The 18,250-nt window shown below is 50.0% G+C and overlaps 1 protein-coding gene across 1 annotated transcript; it reads left to right on the top strand.

Moving 5' to 3' along the window:
- The first annotated feature begins 159 nt into the window (after positions 1 to 159).
- On the top strand, positions 160 to 14,456 carry MRRF (mitochondrial ribosome recycling factor). Its single transcript, XM_009280605.1, has 7 exons — positions 160 to 242; positions 389 to 625; positions 1,080 to 1,235; positions 2,473 to 2,591; positions 5,488 to 5,579; positions 11,475 to 11,634; positions 13,179 to 14,456. Exons 2-7 carry the CDS (start codon positions 451 to 453, stop codon positions 13,254 to 13,256), a joined length of 780 nt encoding a protein of 259 aa, XP_009278880.1. The 5' UTR covers positions 160 to 242; positions 389 to 450; the 3' UTR covers positions 13,257 to 14,456.
- The last annotated feature ends 3,794 nt before the right edge of the window (positions 14,457 to 18,250 follow it).

Genomic DNA, 18,250 nt, shown 5'->3' with positions numbered 1-18,250 from the left:
CAGCGGAGCCGCGGCCTGCGGTAACGCCTCGGAGCCCCGAACAGCCCGGGCTGAAATAAATCCCGTAAAATCGGGGCAGCTCGGGGGGTTTGGGGCCTCAAGCCTCCTGTGACAGAAATTAAAGTTTCCACTCAGCTGACGTGCAAATACCAGATACTCTGACAAGCTGCTCCTACTTAGCAGACTCTTGCGTCACAGGCCCCTGCCCCTCTGGACGGATGTGCAGGGGCCGCGCAGATAAGGTGGGTAGGGGCTGGCTGCCACCGAGCCCCCTCCACTGAATTCACCCCTCGGTCACTGCAGTACGCCCAGGCCCGCTGCCCCACGTTGCTGAACTGTCACCTTGCACCGAGAGGTACAACTAAGACCTGAATCTGTTTCTTTTTAGCACGCCGAGTGGACCACCTGCCTTTTCTCTTCTCCGTGTGAGTTAGAGAAGAGCTGTAAACGATGGCTATGGCAATAAGGTGCTTCCGTCATCTGCCTTCCCTGCTTTATCGTTCTTCGTTCGCAATGATACGGGGGCTGCCGCAGGCTCCTGCAGGCTGCCCAGCCCTGCCCCTGGATGGCTGCAGGCAGTGTGTCCCTCAGATGCTGCTGACCAGACAGCTAGCTACCAAAAAAGGTAACGCCGGCAGCCTTTTTCCTAGTGTTTGCAACCCTTCAGTATGTTGCCAGAATTTCTTTTCTTGCCCCTTTTATCTCGCGTACCAGTATTGATCTAGCTTTGGCAGAACGCAGCTCTGGAGGAGCTGGTTTACCTGACGGTGTTGCAGTGTACAGGAAACCTTAGCCCTTCCCGCGGGAGAGGTACCGCATGGAGCTGCTGCTGCGCTGGGGCAGTAGGTAGCAATCGTCACAGTCCAGGCTGGAGTCAGCACACACAGCGTGACCTGCAAATACATTTCAGCTTATGTGCTCAAGTGCTGGGCTATTTACTCATTAAAAAATACAGTTACTTCGGTTTATCTTAGACTCGATTCTGAATCTAACAGTGGTTTTAATGTCTTCTTTCTACTTTCTAATGCAACAACTAACTGTTGTCAGAAGCAGAAATTAATTTTATGTGTAATCTGCAGCTAAAGGTAAAGGGCAGACTCAAGCCAGAGTGAATATCAGTGCTGCCCTAGTTGAGGATATTATCAACTTGGAGGAAACCAGTGAGGACATGCAGGCGGTGGTGGAAGCTCTGAAAGAAGATTTCAGCAGAAATCTCAGTGTTAGAACCTCACCAGGTTGGTAACTTTCTTGTATGATGCTCTATTGCCTGTAAATAAGGATACCACTCCCAGTAACAGAGAACTCTTGATTTTTTCAAAATTGATTTTATTTTTATTGAGTTATTCACTGGGCACCCCATTACTACAACCTTGACGTCCCCAACTAAAGGCTTTCTCCACCCTGAGCTTGACCAGGAAGAATCCATTTTTGTTAATAGCTTCCTGGAAATAGCTTTTGTAAGTGGGAGATGTCAAAAGTGTCTAACTGAACTGTTTGCAGATGTGATGAAGAAGCAGGTTGTCAGCTAATGGTGCAGTAGGGCAGGAAAAATCCAATTGCCATTAAATTAGCCTTTTGGAAATTGCCATCAGGCTGGTGTCTGGCATATACAAACTTTTTTTGCTGTGCGTCTTTGTGGTTAGTGACCTTTACAAGCCTTGTTCGCTTAGTGAATTTTGTGTTTTAGGAAGAAATGTGAATATATTTGACTAAGCTACAGTTACTATAACACTCTGAACATACGTATTTGTAAGTAGTATCAAGTTTCAGGGATAAAATTTAACATTAAACAATGACCAAATTTGAATCATTCACCACCCCAGCTCTGGCAAGGCCACTTCAGTCTTCAGTGGAGTTGGAAAGCATAGCTCAGTCTCTTAACTATTTATTTTAACCATAGGTATTTTTTTTAATTGCACTGATAAAGTACCTCTTGTCCCATGTGCCTTTTGGCCTGTTAACATTTTGCAGCAGAAACTAGAGAGCAGATTAAGAGTAGCTCAGGGAGAAACTGAATACTTTAAATTAGGCAGTGTACAACACCTCCTCTTGGGACTTGGAAAAAAAAAAAAGAGGGGTTTAAGAGAACACTGCTAAGTTAAAGACAATAGTTGTCTTGATTTTTATAACAACATTTTGATTTTAAGTTCTAAGAATTAAAAAATAATTATTTCCTTTTAATTCTTAACAATCTTGCTTAGTTTATCTATTTGAGTAACAAAAACAAACGAGAGTTTTGTTTTCATGTTTTTGTGCTCTAGAGTAGCATTGAAATATTTAGCTTGCAAATACCACAGGGGATGCATGAACACAAACAGCACCTGAAGTCTGAATAAACATGTTTTTTTTCTTTTATAACATCTACATTTGGCATACCAGAAGGGAAGTGGGACACTGCGTACGCGTTTTTCTTCAGCATCGCTGTCAACTGCTGTATCATACTGAAACTCCCCTGTGTTTGGTTCTTTCGAGGGGTCCTTGATCACATAATCGTGGTGACAAAAGACGGGAAGTTTCCGCTGAACCAGCTGGGGCAGATCTCACAGAAGTCACCACAGCTTCTTATAGTGAACATGACCAATTTTCCAGAGGTAAGGACACATTACTGAAGGCATCGCGAGGGGAGATAATTACCACGGGAACAAACAGGTTGATGCTGAGCGAAGGGACATTTAGACAAAATCAGTCAAACCTGGCAGGGGTGAGAGCTCTGGCTGGGCTGCATGTCACTTCGCGGCTGACACAAAACAGAAGCGGTATTTTGCTGCCGACTGCACACCGTGTGGGGCGAGCGACTCTCCAGCCCTGCCTGGTGCCCAGAGCATCTGGGCATCAGCGGCACAGGGCCAGACGAGAGTTACAGGCTGCCCGTCAGGCTGCGATTGCTCTCAGGGTCGTATCCAATAAATGCCACAGTATGAGGGGTTTGCTCTGGGGACTGGTTTCCCATCAGTTGGATCTGCAAGAGCTTGGTTGAAAAACGGCGCCGAGCATGTCGCAGACCAGATGCCTGGATTAACTGCCCTGCCAGGTCTCCCCATTTCCCATGCTTTTACGGCACCCAGTAGTCTTGAGCGCACACACGCGTTCCTTTGGTTCACCTGAATTACACACGTGGAAGCAATGCTGCATCTGCCCCATTGCGTTTATGTCATTTCAGTTCCTTACGAAGACGTGGCCATGCATAGAACCAGATGTCTCGTTGGAATAGTCTGTATTTGTGCTGGGGACACCATCAAACTCCTCAGACTTGCTTACTTATTACCAGGGCTGGGGACACCCCTGAGAGCTCATGGAAGAAGCTGCCGATTTAGCCTACGAGCTTCTGAAAAGCCTCCCTGGTAGGACTAAGCGGGGCCCGTGCTAAGTGCTGTCACAGGGCCTGACTCAGGCACTGCTGAGGTTAGCGAGCTCCTCCCTTGGCAGCGCCTGCAGGTCAGAACCCGAATTAGGTGCTTTGACCTATCCTCTGGGAGAGCCGAGTTCCCTTAATTTTCTGCAGGAGCCTTAGTTAGACTTACCCCTAAATGAGGCAGCAAATCTGGATCCCACCTCAGGATCAAACACTAGTGGTCCCCTGCAGCGGGCTCACACAGATAGAGCCGGGCAGCCACGCAGATAGGAGCAGTAACGAGCGCGAGGTTAGCTGTTCATCCCGCTCCAGGTCTGGAGGTTTGCCAAAGCTTATCTCTATTTATTTTGCAAAGGCTTTCCCCAGTTAATTAAGTCAGCAGTCTCAGAGGAGGTCAGTGTAAAGCACTTGATGCCTAAGTGTTTCTTAAAGTGTATCCAGCATGTATAATGGCTTTGAAGAATGAAGGCCCCTCCTCAGCGAGTGCACCGAGGTCCCTCAGAGTGCCGGGGAAGTCACTCCATGACTTAGCCCGTGTCCAAGCAGGAGCTCAGGCTGAGAAATGGGTATGTGAGAAATTAAATATCACACTATATAGCATTGCCTACATTTGCTTTCTAAGCCAAACGACCATTTTCATTTGAACTAGAGCTAGAACTATTTCTCTCAATGGAGTTGTTTTATACCATAACTGTTCCATGGATAGATTGAACTCTTCAAAACAGACATGTTTACTTGATGTCATTATTTACAGCATATAGTCAGTACTTCATGGCATTGCAAAGCAAATAACAATGCCTGAAGAGTCTGGGAAAGAAAATAATCATAGAAAAGGACTCGCAGGGCCAAATTCTGTTTGCCCGAGAGTTATAAAACCAAACCAGACTATGGTTTTTAAGCACGGCTATTTATTTCATGGGCTGTAAGAGGATGGGGGCAATATGGCAATATTTTCCCCTTGCTCTGTCTCCCCCAACATGCATGTTAAACACCACAGCTTTTACTGAGCGTTTCCTTCCTACAGAGCAAGCACTGTCCACAGAATAACACGTTTACATTCCTAACGTGCTGAGATCATCTTGGTTACATTTTCTCTGCCCTTGCTGTGTTCTAGAGGACAGCAGTTGTCTTACAAAACACTAGCAGAGCATTCGTTTCATTCAGTGATGTCACGTGTCGGAGACCTAAACAAATATGCAGAGCTTTAGTTTGTGCCTCAGTTGACAAAAGCTGAACTTCATAAATACAGTCTACTGCAGCAGCCTGGAGCTAAAGTTAATGATGGGAAAGAGTATCAGAAATAGCAACGTGCCTTGTAGGAAATGCCACGCGAGTGCCACAAGAATACAGACTTGCTCGGTCTTGTTATTGTCAGTGTCAATCGTCAAGAACGAAGCAACCTGGCAGAGCTGGAGCTCCTGGCAAAACTCTGATTTAACTGTAAAGCCTGACACTCTGTAAAGGTACACCAGTGCCCTGGGATGGGGAAGGAAGCCTTTAATCACTTTCCAGTTACCAGGTGAACCTGCGCACCCCACCTTTTAAGCAGAGCAGAGTGTCAGCCAGCGGTGGTGGAGTTTTGAGAAGTTAATCCTAAGTAATAAGCTGTAAAATAAACACAGAGCTGGGCACAGGCGCTATTTGTCAACCAACTGCTACTGCCCTGATGTAATGTGGTTAGGTTGTAGTGCTGAAGTGGTTAAGTTAGTTAATGTTTCTAAATTGGCACTGTGTGATTTCTAGTGGGAAACATTCAACTGGAATTTTTAAATGCTCAGAATCTTTCATCTCCTTCGCCACAGTCAGGCTATGCCTTGGGAATTTATTGCGGTTTCACTCTGCATTGCCTCAAACCATTCAAATAGTTTCAAAGAAGCAAAACAGTTTTCTTTTGTTGTTGCTTCCCTTCCCCTCTCCCCCTGCTTCGTGCCCCCCTACCCCGATACCGAGCACGGCCGTAGTTTCCCATTCGGTTTGATCAAAGCTCTCTGCACCAATGTAACTTCCTGATCTTACTGGTAACAGAAGTAAATGTTTCCATGTTCCATGGAGATGGATTGCCAACTATTGACAGAGTTCTGGCATATGGGAATGATTATTTCCTAATTCCCTTTACCTTTTGATCTGTTTTACAGAGCACAGCTGCAGCTACGAAGGCTATAAGGGAGAACGGCATGAACCTGAACCCAGAAGTGGATGGGACAATAATTCGGGTGCCAATTCCGAAGTGAGTATTGATGGCTGCCTGAGTTCATCATCATGCAAGATAACGCAATAGGTTGCAGTGAGTGCCCTTCAGAGGGTAAGCATGCATGATTGCTGTAATGTCGTGATGCAGCTGCTTTCCAAATAGCTGTATTTCAGGTTCAGAAAAAAATCTGAGCCCCTAAAGACGTCTGGTAGAAGCTCTTCCAAGTGTCTGAGCTCTAAGTCACCACATTTTGGCATCTGGTGTTGGTCTTATTGTTCTTTATCTTCCCCCTGCAGAGGAAAGTTGGTCCTAGCTGGCTGCAGCACTTTGCAAGAGACAGCTAAAGGCTTTTGCAGCTGTATTGCCTTAATTCAGGGGCTGATTCTTTGCTGCCCTGCTGTAAATTCCTTGAGTTACACCAGCGTAGAGCAGGAGTAACGCAGTAGCGAAACAGTAGTATTAGGGGTGAATAGCACCTTGCTGCAGAGAACACTAAAAGAAAGTGATGAAAGAAAGAGGGAGGAAATTGATAGCTTTGACTAAAAAAATCCACTCCCTCTTCTCGTGTAATACACATTGTGTAACTGACGGCTGCGTGGAAACTTTGGTATAGGGCTGATAGAAAAGCAGGCTACTCCTGGCCGAGGACTGAGCGTCGCTTCCCTCACCCATCACAGGTGTCTCCCAGCCCTCGGACAAGGCAGGAGGTGCCACTGCATCAGTGCTTCAGTTTGGATCAGGAGAGCGCTTTTGAAGCGATCCTGCTGATCCCTGCTTAGCGTGCTTTGGGCTGCAGTGCGCTAGGGTCTCTGCCTGTGAACGGATCCTTTCAGAGGGGTACCCTCTGGGAGCGCACCGAGTGCTCCCACGCTGCGCACGCGTGTTCGGTCGCTGGGACCAGGCTGGACCCTGCGTGGAGCGAGACCTCCCAGCAGCTCCGCTCATACTGTGCTGCGCAACTCGCTAGCGCAGAGACAGCCTGTAACAGGGGCAGTAGCACTGCTCTGCCCAGGTTTGGGTGGCGCAAGGAAAATTCACGGGTTCCTGTGGGTGCTCGGGCCCTGCAGCGATGGAGCCGTCTAAATACCCCGGGCAGATGTGGATGTACATGATCTCACGCCCCGGAGTTACATGGCGCTGGGGTGCTGCGAACAACTCCCTCAAAGGGTAAAGGCGGCTCCGTCCACTGCCTGCACACACAAACACCTTGCACGTGCGCTGCGTTTTACAAGCCGGTGACTTCTCAGTAAAGATGAACCAAGTATTTCTCGTGCTTTAGATCTACTTCAAGAATTCTATGGAATTTTATCTAGCATTTTGATCAGAGAAGTCTAATTGCAGCTTTCCGTTGCTGTCGGTGAGAGGGAATGACATTATCATTCTATTTGCTGATTTTCTTTTCCCCGTGCTCCCTACCCTTCCCCCATTCCTCAGGAGAGGAGGCAGAGGAGGAGGAGGAGGGCACCATTATCTTCATAATTGCTGAGGCTCCTGGGTTGCTGCACAGTGGTTTGATTGTTAATGGGCACTTGGGTCATCCTTGAATATGAATTGCAGGGGAGGAAACTCCAAAACTGCAAATCCCAATCTTAAAAAAAAAAAATACTGTTTTTTAAACAAATGTGTACGGTCTGTCACTATCTTTTGCGGTGCTGCAGAGCGAAAACGAGTCTTCTCTCCCCAGGGAAGATCTGCCTAGTGTGCTCCCTCGTTCCTCTGGTGTGTAAGGGTTGCTGCTCCTGGCCCCTTTCTCCCTGGCTGGTTGGCAGCCCAGGGAGTCCCGAGTTGAAGAGGTTTTTGGCTTGGGAGACGTGCCCTGCAGGTCTGCCCTCGCAGGCACCTCCAGTCCCGTTTTCTCACCCGCTCTTTAGTAACACAACTGGGTCTTTCAGAGTCTCATCCACTTATCGAAAAGAGAAGCAGACAGTTTCAACCTTTTAAAAACCTTCTAATGCAAAGGGGAGTGGAATTAATCAAATTCTGCTAGAGGCCTCTTTTTAATATTATATCCCCGAATTACTTTTTTTAATTTTCTAAGTTTTTCATTTTCCCAACTCTCAGGATGTTTACGAAAGAATGTATGACAGACAGATGCAGCGAAATTGCTAAAATTATGGCAGGTGTGCAAAATGAGCAAACAAATCAGGAATGAGGAGACAATATTGTTTCTGCAGAAATTGGTTCTTTCACGAGGGGAGGCACAGTAAAAGTAAAATCAAACCTGAATTGTCCTTGCCTGTTATTAAAAACACTTCTTAGTCTGACCTATCAGCTGGACACAGATGCGTCATATTTTGCCTTATGCAGCTCCAGCCATGCTTCAGTGCTTGAGAGTGTTTCAACTGAGCATTTTAAAATGGAGTTTACTTTCCTTATTTATTCTACTAGTTTAGTTTTTGCATTGCAGTTTTAACAGAAAAAGTACACTCGTTTCTTTCGTGTTTACTTCTGCTTCCTGCTAGGATCCCCTCTGCTCCCTAAGGCATTCGCCTGTTTGTGTTGCTAGCACTGCATAGGCAATATTTATTTGTATAAAAAGTATTCTCTGAAGGTTTAAAAAGAAAAAAAAAAAAAAAAGAAAGAAAACCAGCCATGGGAACATTTGTATTGGTTGATCTCTTGGCCGAATTTGACCTGACCTTGTGTCTTTTATAGTATTGCCTCCTTTTTAGATTCATCTTTTTTGGACCCATTGTGTTACACTGGATATTGTTTGTAAATTAGTAATATTTTTACACATGCTTTACTGAAAGCCAGATGACTCATTTGAAAGTTTAATGACTCATTGTGAGCTTTTTTTCCTTTGCCCTTTAAGAAATGCAAAGATACCTACTATGGGGAGAAAGGACTCAAAAAAATTCATTTGAAAAAAAACCCCAAAGCTGTTTCTGAGCTGCGTTGCTCTGGATCGCTCGTCATCAGAAGTCTCTTGCATGCTTTTTGTTGAGCAATATATGTTGCACCCTATGTTTATCTGCAATTATGCATGCAGAGTATCTAGTTAAGCCTACTTTAACTGATCCCTCTCGTTCACAGGAAATTCCTAGCATTTGAGATACAGAAATTACTCTTACCCGCATAAACGTCTTGCATTAGAGACGAGACGTGGCCTGCGTCGTGCTCGCTATGGGTCTGCTCCTGCCGTATGCGGGGAGAGGAGCAGCCAAGGGTTGCAGCGCTTAAACCACTGGTTGCTGGTAGAAGCAGAAAAAGAGGAGATGTTACCCGTGGGGCGGTGTGTGTTTCTGAACGCCCTGGCACGTCAGTCACCAGGCTCTGTCCTGATCCTGGCAGGGCAGGACCGTCCCCGGGGGAACGGCAGGATTTGAGCCGGTTGCTCCTTGAGCTGCAGGGGAGGGCGGTGTTTCCCCAGGGCAGAGGGGAAGGGGCGACAGGCAGGGACCTTGTCCTTGTTCCCCACTTCTGGCACCCCTTCCCCAGGTTCACTTCGCACTTTTTTTGGCTTTAAAGAGAGGGTAGGGGCAATGGTTACTAGACAGAAAAGAAATGATATCTAAGAACAGCTTAAAAGTCCCAGATCTGGGGGCAGGATTAAACAACTGTCCTTAGAAACCGTGGGCCTGACTCGTGTTGATGGATTCCTTAACCAGAAACAGCATCTGCTTGAAAAAGTGTCCGTTTCTGGCATTGTTGGTAGCGTTGCTGAGAATTTACACGCAGTCGGGCTGGAACATAAAACCCGCTGAGAAACTCCACGGCACTGCACAGTGATAAAAAGAAATTGGTGTTAATAAAGACAGACAAGGAGGCATGAAAGCTGTGACCCTGTGCCAAGAAGCATAGGAAATCTGGCAGCACTGCATAAACAAAAACATTTCCTTAAAGGCTCGGCAGCCCCAAGCAGGCGAGTGATACCCTCAGCACAATTCGCAAAAGCTGAGCGGGAGCGGGGAGGCGAATAGCTGACGGCAAGCTCGGTCTCCCACAGCTGAGGCAGCCCTGCTGCAGACCGACTCGCCTCGCCACCCAGCAGGAGATGGGAGAGATTTCCAGCTCTGTCCTCCAAGTTTAGCAGCCGGGATTGACTCCCCACCCCCACAAAAAGCTGCCTGAGAATCTGACCTCACCCAGACCTCTGTTTGTGAGCTGGCTTTGCATGTGCCGCGGGACCTCTGGCTGGGGAGATCGAACACGAGAAGCCCTAAAGGCATCGATGTTGGGATGCAAAGGAAACCACAAGTAACCCCACTCACTTCTAATTAGGCGTTCGGTCCAGGCTCGAGCCTGCGCTGACCAGAAGCCTCTTGCCACATGTGAAATTCACTGGCCATCTCCCTCCGGCTGTCCTTCTGCAGGGAGCAGGACGGGCTGGGGGGGCTGAGCCGCTGCCTGCAGGGTGCCCCCGGGTGAAGGCAGCGTGCCTGTGAGGGGGCACCCTGGATGCTGGGGCTGGGTCGCTGCTCTTTAGGTCTGTCAGCTTTTCTAGCGATCCCAAATTCCTGTAATTACTAATCGGTTCTGGGAAGCCTATTCCCTCTTGCACCATGATAAAGATAACTGGCGAGAGGCCAGTGCCTCTGCAGACATCTGCTGCGAGCAACCTGGCTGCCGAGGGAAGGTATCGGCACGCATGCAACTTGCTGGGCTGAGCACAAGCTCGGGAAGGGCCGAGGGTCCGATCGTGTCCCGACAGCTTCCCCGTAACGCACACCCACCCAGGGGCAGAGCTGGCGCTGCCCTGGGAGCCCTCACCCCACGTTTCCTGAGCTCTCTGCAGGAAGAGTCTTGGCCTCAGTGCTTTAGTGACCCAGGCTGTTGCAGCCAATTTCTAAATACTCCTGTGAAATGTTTATTTTGCAATATCTTCTGCGAGCAGACGAGTGCTCTCTGCTAGCGAGTCTCAGTGAGTGCACAGGGGTTTTTCATTCTCAAGGCAGTCTGGAAACGTCAATAGCCATGAAAATAATTAAAATATTATAGTTAAGCACTAGCAGTTGATGTTGACAGTGATCAGCTGTAGGTGTTGGAGCATTACCAGAGCTGAGGTGACACGTCAGCCATTTCTGTGCCTTATTCAGATGGCCAGACTCCCTCATCACCTGCAGTTTTTAGTTTGGGATGGAAAGTTGAGGATTTTCTTGCGGCACCACAGCAGTAACTGGCCCTGCGTCAGGGGGGAGGTGGAGCTGAAGTTCTCCTGGGCCGAGTTAGCCGTGGCTAGCCACGTCTAGCATCATCCTCTTGTCAAACTGGGCATTCAGCATCATTTTGGTGGAGAAGCCTGGTTGTGATAAGCTGGAATAAGGTTGAGCGAAACATAAGCTCTGTAGCTTCCAGATGTATAATTCAGGCTCTTCAGCGGCAGGGAGACAATACCGAGTTTCAGGAAGGGACAGAGGTTTCCTCCTGGCTTTGCAGGATTACGCTTTTCAGCTCCATCTCTCAGGTCTGGAGCTGGATTTTTTCCCTCTTTCCTGCAGACGCTTTGGTAGCAGAAAAAAGGAAAGTCAGAACATTTCAGCATGACTTTCAGGCACTGCAGTGACAACTATAAAACAAGTAAGATTCAGTCCAAGTCCCTCAGCTTAGGGCTGTGGCGGGAACTTGCCGTTCTAGGCTCAAGACTTGCTTCACTGGGGTGTGCTGCCCTGGTGATGCTGCACAGAGGTGGCCGATTCACTCAGGTGGCCCAAAGCAGGATAAAAACATGCCCTGAGCTGTTAAGTCCCTCTGCCCCTGCGACACAGGGCCTCCATGCAGAGCGAGCTCTATCTTAACACAGGTGGCTTTTGGGTGTCCCTGCACAGCCTGGCTCAGTGCTGCGTGGCAGCTCTGTCTAGGCCAATCGGAGAGGTACCGCAGCGGAGAGGATCGCTGCATTTACCCAAAGTCCATCGCAGAAAATAAATCTGGCTGTGCTACACATGACACTTTTTCCTTTTGATGTTTTTTCTTTCCCCTCGCTGCTAGGGTAACGAGAGAGCACAGGGAGAGCCTGGCCAAGCTTGCCAAGCAGTCCACCAACAAGTCCAAAGAGGCCCTGAGAAAGGTGCGAAGCAAAAGCGTTAACCAGGTAAAGAAGTTCAAGAACAAAGTGTCTGAAGATACCATCTGGCTGCTAGAAAAGCAGGTAATTTTTTTTTTTTTTCCTTCTGCCATGTCATAATGTTTCACAGCTCAGTGGTGCGTTTGTCCCAGCCCTTGCTGACAAGTCTCCAGCACTGAGAACCCGACTGGGGAATGGGTAGTCCTGGCCTGAATTTTTGGAGTCGGCAATGGCTGTTGTATTTGCTTTTTCTTTGTGAGATTTGGGGCTTCAATCTCAAAGCCAAATTTATGATATGAACCATTGTAAGCTGACACAGGGAAAAAAAAAAAAAAAAAAAATGTTCCCTGAAAGCTTTTGTACTAAGAGGGATTGTTGCACAAGCCAGCTGAACTTGGGGAGCAAAACGACCCACATCCATAGCTTTGCCACCATTTACACAGTGCCTGGCCACTGCAAAACAGCTGGTGTTAATGAGGATTGCTCCAGTTTGTTATTAATGAAAAGGCTAGCAAGATTATCTCTGTTAGGAGTTTTTGGCTCCAATTCAGGAAAATACTTAAGCACATGCCTAATTCCCTAAGAGCAGATGTCACTAAAGTCAATTACTTGGGCATAAACTCAGGCACAAGCCTAAGTGTTTTGCTGAATTGATGCCTCTGAAGGCAGGCCATTACTTTTTAGCTGTTTGTTTATTAACAGCTAAAGTTAGATACATTGCAAATGCTTCGGGACAGTTCTCTGTGTGCTCACAAAAATAAACATTGATATACAGAGCATTTGTGCAAGCAGGAAAAATGGCCATGCTATTGTAACTGAATCCTGTTGGGAAGCAGTTCTCCCAGAGCAGACAGATGTTTTTCTGCATTTGTAGAGGTAGCGTCTCAAGTCTAATTTTCGCTTGTACCCAAATTTTTCAGCATGAGGAAAGGTCATCGTCATATACCTTGGACCTTGGGAGCGAGTACATCATAATCAGTCTTGTAGAACTAGCGCATAAACACGCCCCCCCGATGTGCTCCAACCTTTATCTGCACTCACACAAATAAGTGCAGGCATTTTGATCCTGTTTACATGCTTGCTATATCCATCCCTTGTTACCAGGAGACCTGATCCCTGGGCAGGGCTTTAACAATAGCCATTTATTTCTTCTTACAAGAAATAAACAGATCTGTTACTTGATGTATGAATTCTTAGCATGTACTAAGGCTGCGCTCCTGCTATTACCTTGTTTGTTCTAGTAGTGGAAATGTTGCAGGAGGTAATGAGATAAGCCCTCTCTTCTCTGGTGCCGACACCAGCAGGTCTCTAACTCTGCCTTCCCCTGAAGTAGCTCTGTTAAATAAGGGCCCGACCAAGTCACTTAGGAGGCTCAGCCAAGAGTTTGTGTTGTGCATCTCTTTTCAGAGCCTCTGACCGGTCCCTGTTCTCACTGTACAGATGCAACACTGGCACAGAATCACTGAGGGCTGGTGGGAGCCCCCAGGAAGAGCCGGTGTTGCCCCAGCACTATTTTGGGTTTTATTAGGACTTTAAGCTTTGTTTCAGGAGGTGATCCAGTCATTCCTTTACCTTTAAACTCTGGCATCACCTAGCATGCGACTCAGACTTGTGCTATGTTGCCACAGATCCAGCAAATGGCAGACAGCACTGCAGCAGAGATGGACAAGCTGCTGGCAGCGAAGACCAAGGAGCTGCTTGGATAAGCACCATCCCTATGGACACACTCCCCCCTCGAGCAAGAACGGACTGCCGTGCACCCCGGTGGCCATCCCTGCCCAGAGTCAGCAGCCTCGGGCGATGGGCAGGGGCAGCTCTGCCAGACCTCCAGAGCAGCTCAGTGCTGTGTCTGCTCTGATTCCCCACCTTGGATTGTACTGGAGGGAGGGAGAGCTCTCCTCGCTCTTCTTCATCCAGGTGGCAACAGAATTGGGTGAACTAAGATTAAAAATCTTAATAATAAATAGCAGGAAGGAGGACCGGAGGCTGCTGGAAGGGCTCCCACACAGACGCTGAGGCACAGGAGGAAAGGCTGCCCCGCTCGCCTTGCGCCCCAGCCTGTTTGCATCCCAGCATCTCACAGCCTGGCAGAAGCAAGGACCATGCGCAAAAGAAACCTGCACTGTCCTGCTGTGAACCTCGGCATTTATGTTCGCTTAAAATAAAGTCAAAATAAGATGTGGAGGAGCAGCCTTGGGACAGCCAGTTCCTGGTTGGTGTGTCCCCTTGGGTTCACACATCTCAAAAGAAGCGTTTGCCCGTTGCCGTGGCCAGCAGAGTTACCCGCAGCCTGGCCACCGGGAAGGCGCGAGGGAGCTCAACACCAACTGGTGCAGGGTGGGCCGGGGAGGTGGGCTTTGCGATTCCCTAGGCTTTGTGGGTAGAGAACTGAAACCGGTGCTGTCGGCGTGGCTGTTTTAGCCAGGACTGAGAAGACCAAGAGCCAACACAGGAACTTTCCAAAACCAGCATCTGCCCTCCCTGACCAGTTACGGCATGCCCACACAAGCCACCAGTACCACATTTTAGGGGGTGGAGGAGGTAGAAGCAGAACGGGGTCCTGAGCACATCGTGCAGCTCACCTCACTACCAGCAGGTACTTTCCGACAGCAGCAAATGGCCTCCCCGCAGCCTCGGGCGATGGCAAGAGGAGGGAAGGTGGTGGCCAGCCCCACAGTCCCACTGCCAAAGCTTTTGGGTTCAAAGAGCACTGAGTGCTCTGCAGTCCTTAAATAAACAACTCCCAAAAAGTTAGTTTGTGTGCAGTGGGGAGGGGGAGGAGGATGAAGGATTTGCTCTGCTAGGGCCCCACATGTCAACAATTTCTCTGCTTTGTGTATTTTGGCCAAAGCGCTTACCATGATAAATGAATAAAGGAAAATGGCGAGCCCAGGGCGGTTACATGGCTCGGTAAATTGCTTTCAGCTGATTACTGTATGTCTTTTGACATTTATCAACTAGGCTTTTTTTGCTGTTGTCACAGCCTCAGCATCCCAGCAACAGCCTGGGCTTGAAGGGTTTGAGGAATTTCCCAAGTATTTACGGATATTCCTTATCCTGTAGCATCTCACTCCACCTCACGTGAATTAAAACCTAGTGGTAAAATTGCACCAGCACTGGGCTGTCCCCAACGCAGCCATGCCCTGTGCCTTTGGGAGGCAGCGGGAAGAGGTCCAGGGCTGGCCATGCTGGTGAGGCAAAACCAGGTGCAAAAATAGCTTTTAAATGTGAAGAAAGGCCTCAGAGACCTGTTCTCTGAGCAACCGCACCTGATGGCCCCGTGGCAGGGGAGGGTTTGGGGAGTCCATCTGTCTGCATCCTCACCTCAACCTCCCCCCCCCCAGCGCTCTGCATCAGCCAGGAGCAGCTGCAGCAAAGCAGCACAGGCAGCACATGAGCCCACGGAGCCGTGCCACCACAGCCCATCCTGCTCTTACCCCCGGTACCGGCAGCACGTGAGCCTGCGGAGCCATGCCACCACAGCCCATCCCACTCTCACCCTTCCCTTGCCCCACGCCACGAGCAGACAAAAGCACCAGCTGCAGCCCTGGCACCTTCCAGCCACACAGGACCACGGCAGCACCCACCGCACACAGCCAGCTGCACGGCAGCATGCTGGCCCGGGAAGCCACCCCCCACCTGCCACAGCGCAGGCACCTGCCGAGGGCCACTGTAAACCACCCAGGAGAAGAGAGGACAGACACTCACAGTGCTTACTGTGGCCGTGGCCGGCTAGCACACAGGGTGGCTCTGGGCAGGTCCCACTTTCCCTTTTGCTGCACAAATCGTCTACCGTTCTGGTGCTCCATGCAGGGAGGTGCAGCACAAGGCCAGCCGGCCAACCTGCCTGCTCCAAAGACCTCCACCAACATCAGCAGGAACCTCTCACTTGGCTCCAGCCTAGATTGCACCCAGAGCTGATAAGAAGCTGCAGCTGATGCTGTTGGCGGGTGGGGAAGGAGCTCCAGCTGCGCTGAATAACCCAGGAAGGAAAGGGACTGTGAGCCAGAAAACGGTTGGGCTGGGCGTAACATGGATCTGATGTCAGTGATGCCGCTTCAGCCACCAAATGGTTTGGCCTCAGCAGCAAATGCCGCTGGGTGGTGCGGGGCAGAGCAGGGGGGGTGAGGGAGGGCCGTGGCTGGACCCTCTCGAGCTGTGCCCTGGGCTCGCTGCACCCTGCCGCGCTGGCCCAGAGCCCTTTCCCAACAGCACGTGGATTCAGGGCACTGGCGGGTTCCTCCCCGGTGAGCGCTGCCGTGGCCCGATGGGTTGGTGGGCCCCGAGGGGGTTGCACCCCCGGCATGCATGGTGCCTCTGTGCGCATCCCCGCTTATCGCACCCCAGGCAGAGACCCCCACCCTTCCCCGGGGCTGCCCGGACGGCCGCGCTCAGCCCCGCCAGCACAGTTCGGTTTGCTCTGAGCCACTGAACCGGGGCAGGTGCACCAAGGGGGTTGCGGCAGGGACCGGGGTGGGCGCCGGCCTCCCACCGCCTTGGGCGGGGCGCCGGCCTCCCACCGCGGGCTGAGCCGTGGGGAAACGCAAAGCGTCGGCAAAAGGAAGGAAAAACTCCGAGGAAGCTGGAAGCTCTCGACATAGTTAAAACCCAACATTGCTCTTCAAAATAGATGTGATTGCGCTCCTTGTGAGTCATCGAGCAGAGACACCAAGATTGCTTTGTGCCAGGGACGAGCCCGGGCGCTGATTGTGTGCCGCCCGGATTTGTATAAAACAGACCATGGATGGCATGTCAGAGTTTACAGCTCGCATACATTTTCAACAGTGAGCTTTGCAAAATGTATCAATGTAATCTCTGCCTCCTATATTCCGTGTTGATTAGACACGATTTCTGGCTGGATTTTCAGAAAGCTCAAGTGCTTTTTTAATCACTACAGAAGCTCATTATTGCTTTCCAGTGACTCTTATGTCCTTCACTTCTCCTTTCAGATTAGAGTCTATAGTCAGATGAATATTGGATGATTTCATTACATACAAATGCAATCAACAGTTTTGCATAAATTTCTCCTCTTTTCTTGAGTTTCAATTGACCTCAGCACCCGTGGAGGCAGGCGCAATACACATGTAAATGAGCTGGCGTTGCTGCAAAGACACGGATGCGGATGCGGAGAAACAAGATAAACTGTCAGATAATATTCAGGATTTTTAAGAGATCAAAAAATACTTCCTTGTTCAGCCGAGCCGTAAAAATGGCACCTTCAGCTGCCGGGGAATTTACTTCTGTTTTGCTCAGTGTCTGGCTGTGGACAAAGGCCAGGAGTGGCACCGGCGGCCAAGCGAGAGGCTGAGCAGTTGGGGTGGCCCCGGCAGCGGCAGCAGCGTGGGGATGGGAGCGGGTGCCGTGGGGTGCGGGTGGTGATGGGGTGATGGCAGGGGGCTCCTGCCAGCAGAGAAGCCGCTGGTGGGGTGCGGGCAGACCACCATGCTGGGGAGGTGCCCACCGCAACCCAGCACCTGCTGCAGAGCTGGGTTTGGCGGCTGGGCCCCTGCCGACGACAGGTACCGCCATCCCCAGTTCCTGCTCTGGCGTGACCATCTCAACCAGGGGATGCTGAGTTCGGAGCCCCCCGGACCCCCGTCTCCTCCCAGGCGGCCCTGAGCATCAGCCCCGGGGCAGGGGCACCTGCCGGGGCGCAGGGCTCGGTCGGAGGCTGCCCTCCTTGCACTGGCTGCCCTCCTTGGCAGGGCACAGGGGAACGACACGTTCAAAATATATTTAAACTAACACTCCACGCGAACAATCAAGGCTAATTTAAACAAACTATAATTAAACATAAAGGACCTCTTGGTAGGGAAGTCAGGGAAAACTGTCAGCGGTTACTTTGGATGCGAAGCCCTTAGTTTAAAAGAATAATTTTTTCGCTAATGTGAGCAATCCAGCACTCCCACACTCGCCTTTGGGGGCCGGTGGGGAAAGAAACTCTTGGGTTTCTTTTGATACCTTTACGTGCTAATCTTCTTAATAGATTTTTAATTAATGGGAACAGAGCACTTTGCAGCCGTGAAATCTATTGGTGTAATTGCCTGATGGATTAGTCCCATTAACCACACAAATTACCTGTCTCCAGGCTGCCGGCCCCACCGGGGAGCTCCCCGCGCTGGACACACGGAGCGGCCCCATTCTGAAGCAATTTTGATAAAATAAACTCTCTAATCAGGTAAATAATTCCATAAGGGAAATTGCTGCCTTCCCGCAGCCCCCCTCCAGCGGGACCTGGCTACTTTCAGGGGAATGCAACATGCCTCCAATTACAGACAAATCTCCAGCTCAGAGACCGTTTGGGAGAAGCCCATGGCACACGGGACCCCCTCGAACCGCAGCGGCCAAGGAATTAAGGCATTTAAGCTGTCAGCCGGAATCTGGCCCGGCCCCTGATTACCTGGGGGGACACGCGGTGTATTTAGGTTCGTGTCCATTGCAATTTCCTGGCCCCCAGCGTTGATCCCGAATGACTCAAATCTGTGTCAGGTTCCTGCCCGGGGTCCCTCTGACACGTGGCCCCGGGCTCGGGGACGCCGACCTTTGGGCAATTAAGGACATCCAGGCCAGCCTGAGCCCGGAGAAGTGGAAACGTGCAGCTGCCCCAAAGAGCTGCCGGGCGAGCGGAGCTGCCTGCGCCCATTTCACCGCAGCGCTCAGCAAAGCTGCGTGGCTGTGCAGGCTGCCGTCACCGCTCAGG

The sequence above is a fragment of the Aptenodytes forsteri genome, unplaced genomic scaffold (assembly GCF_000699145.1).
Source record: "Aptenodytes forsteri isolate BGI_AS27 unplaced genomic scaffold, ASM69914v1 Scaffold68, whole genome shotgun sequence".
NCBI lineage: Eukaryota > Metazoa > Chordata > Aves > Sphenisciformes > Spheniscidae > Aptenodytes > Aptenodytes forsteri.
Note: the sequence above shows the minus strand (reverse complement) of the source record. Positions and strands in the feature narration are given on the sequence as shown.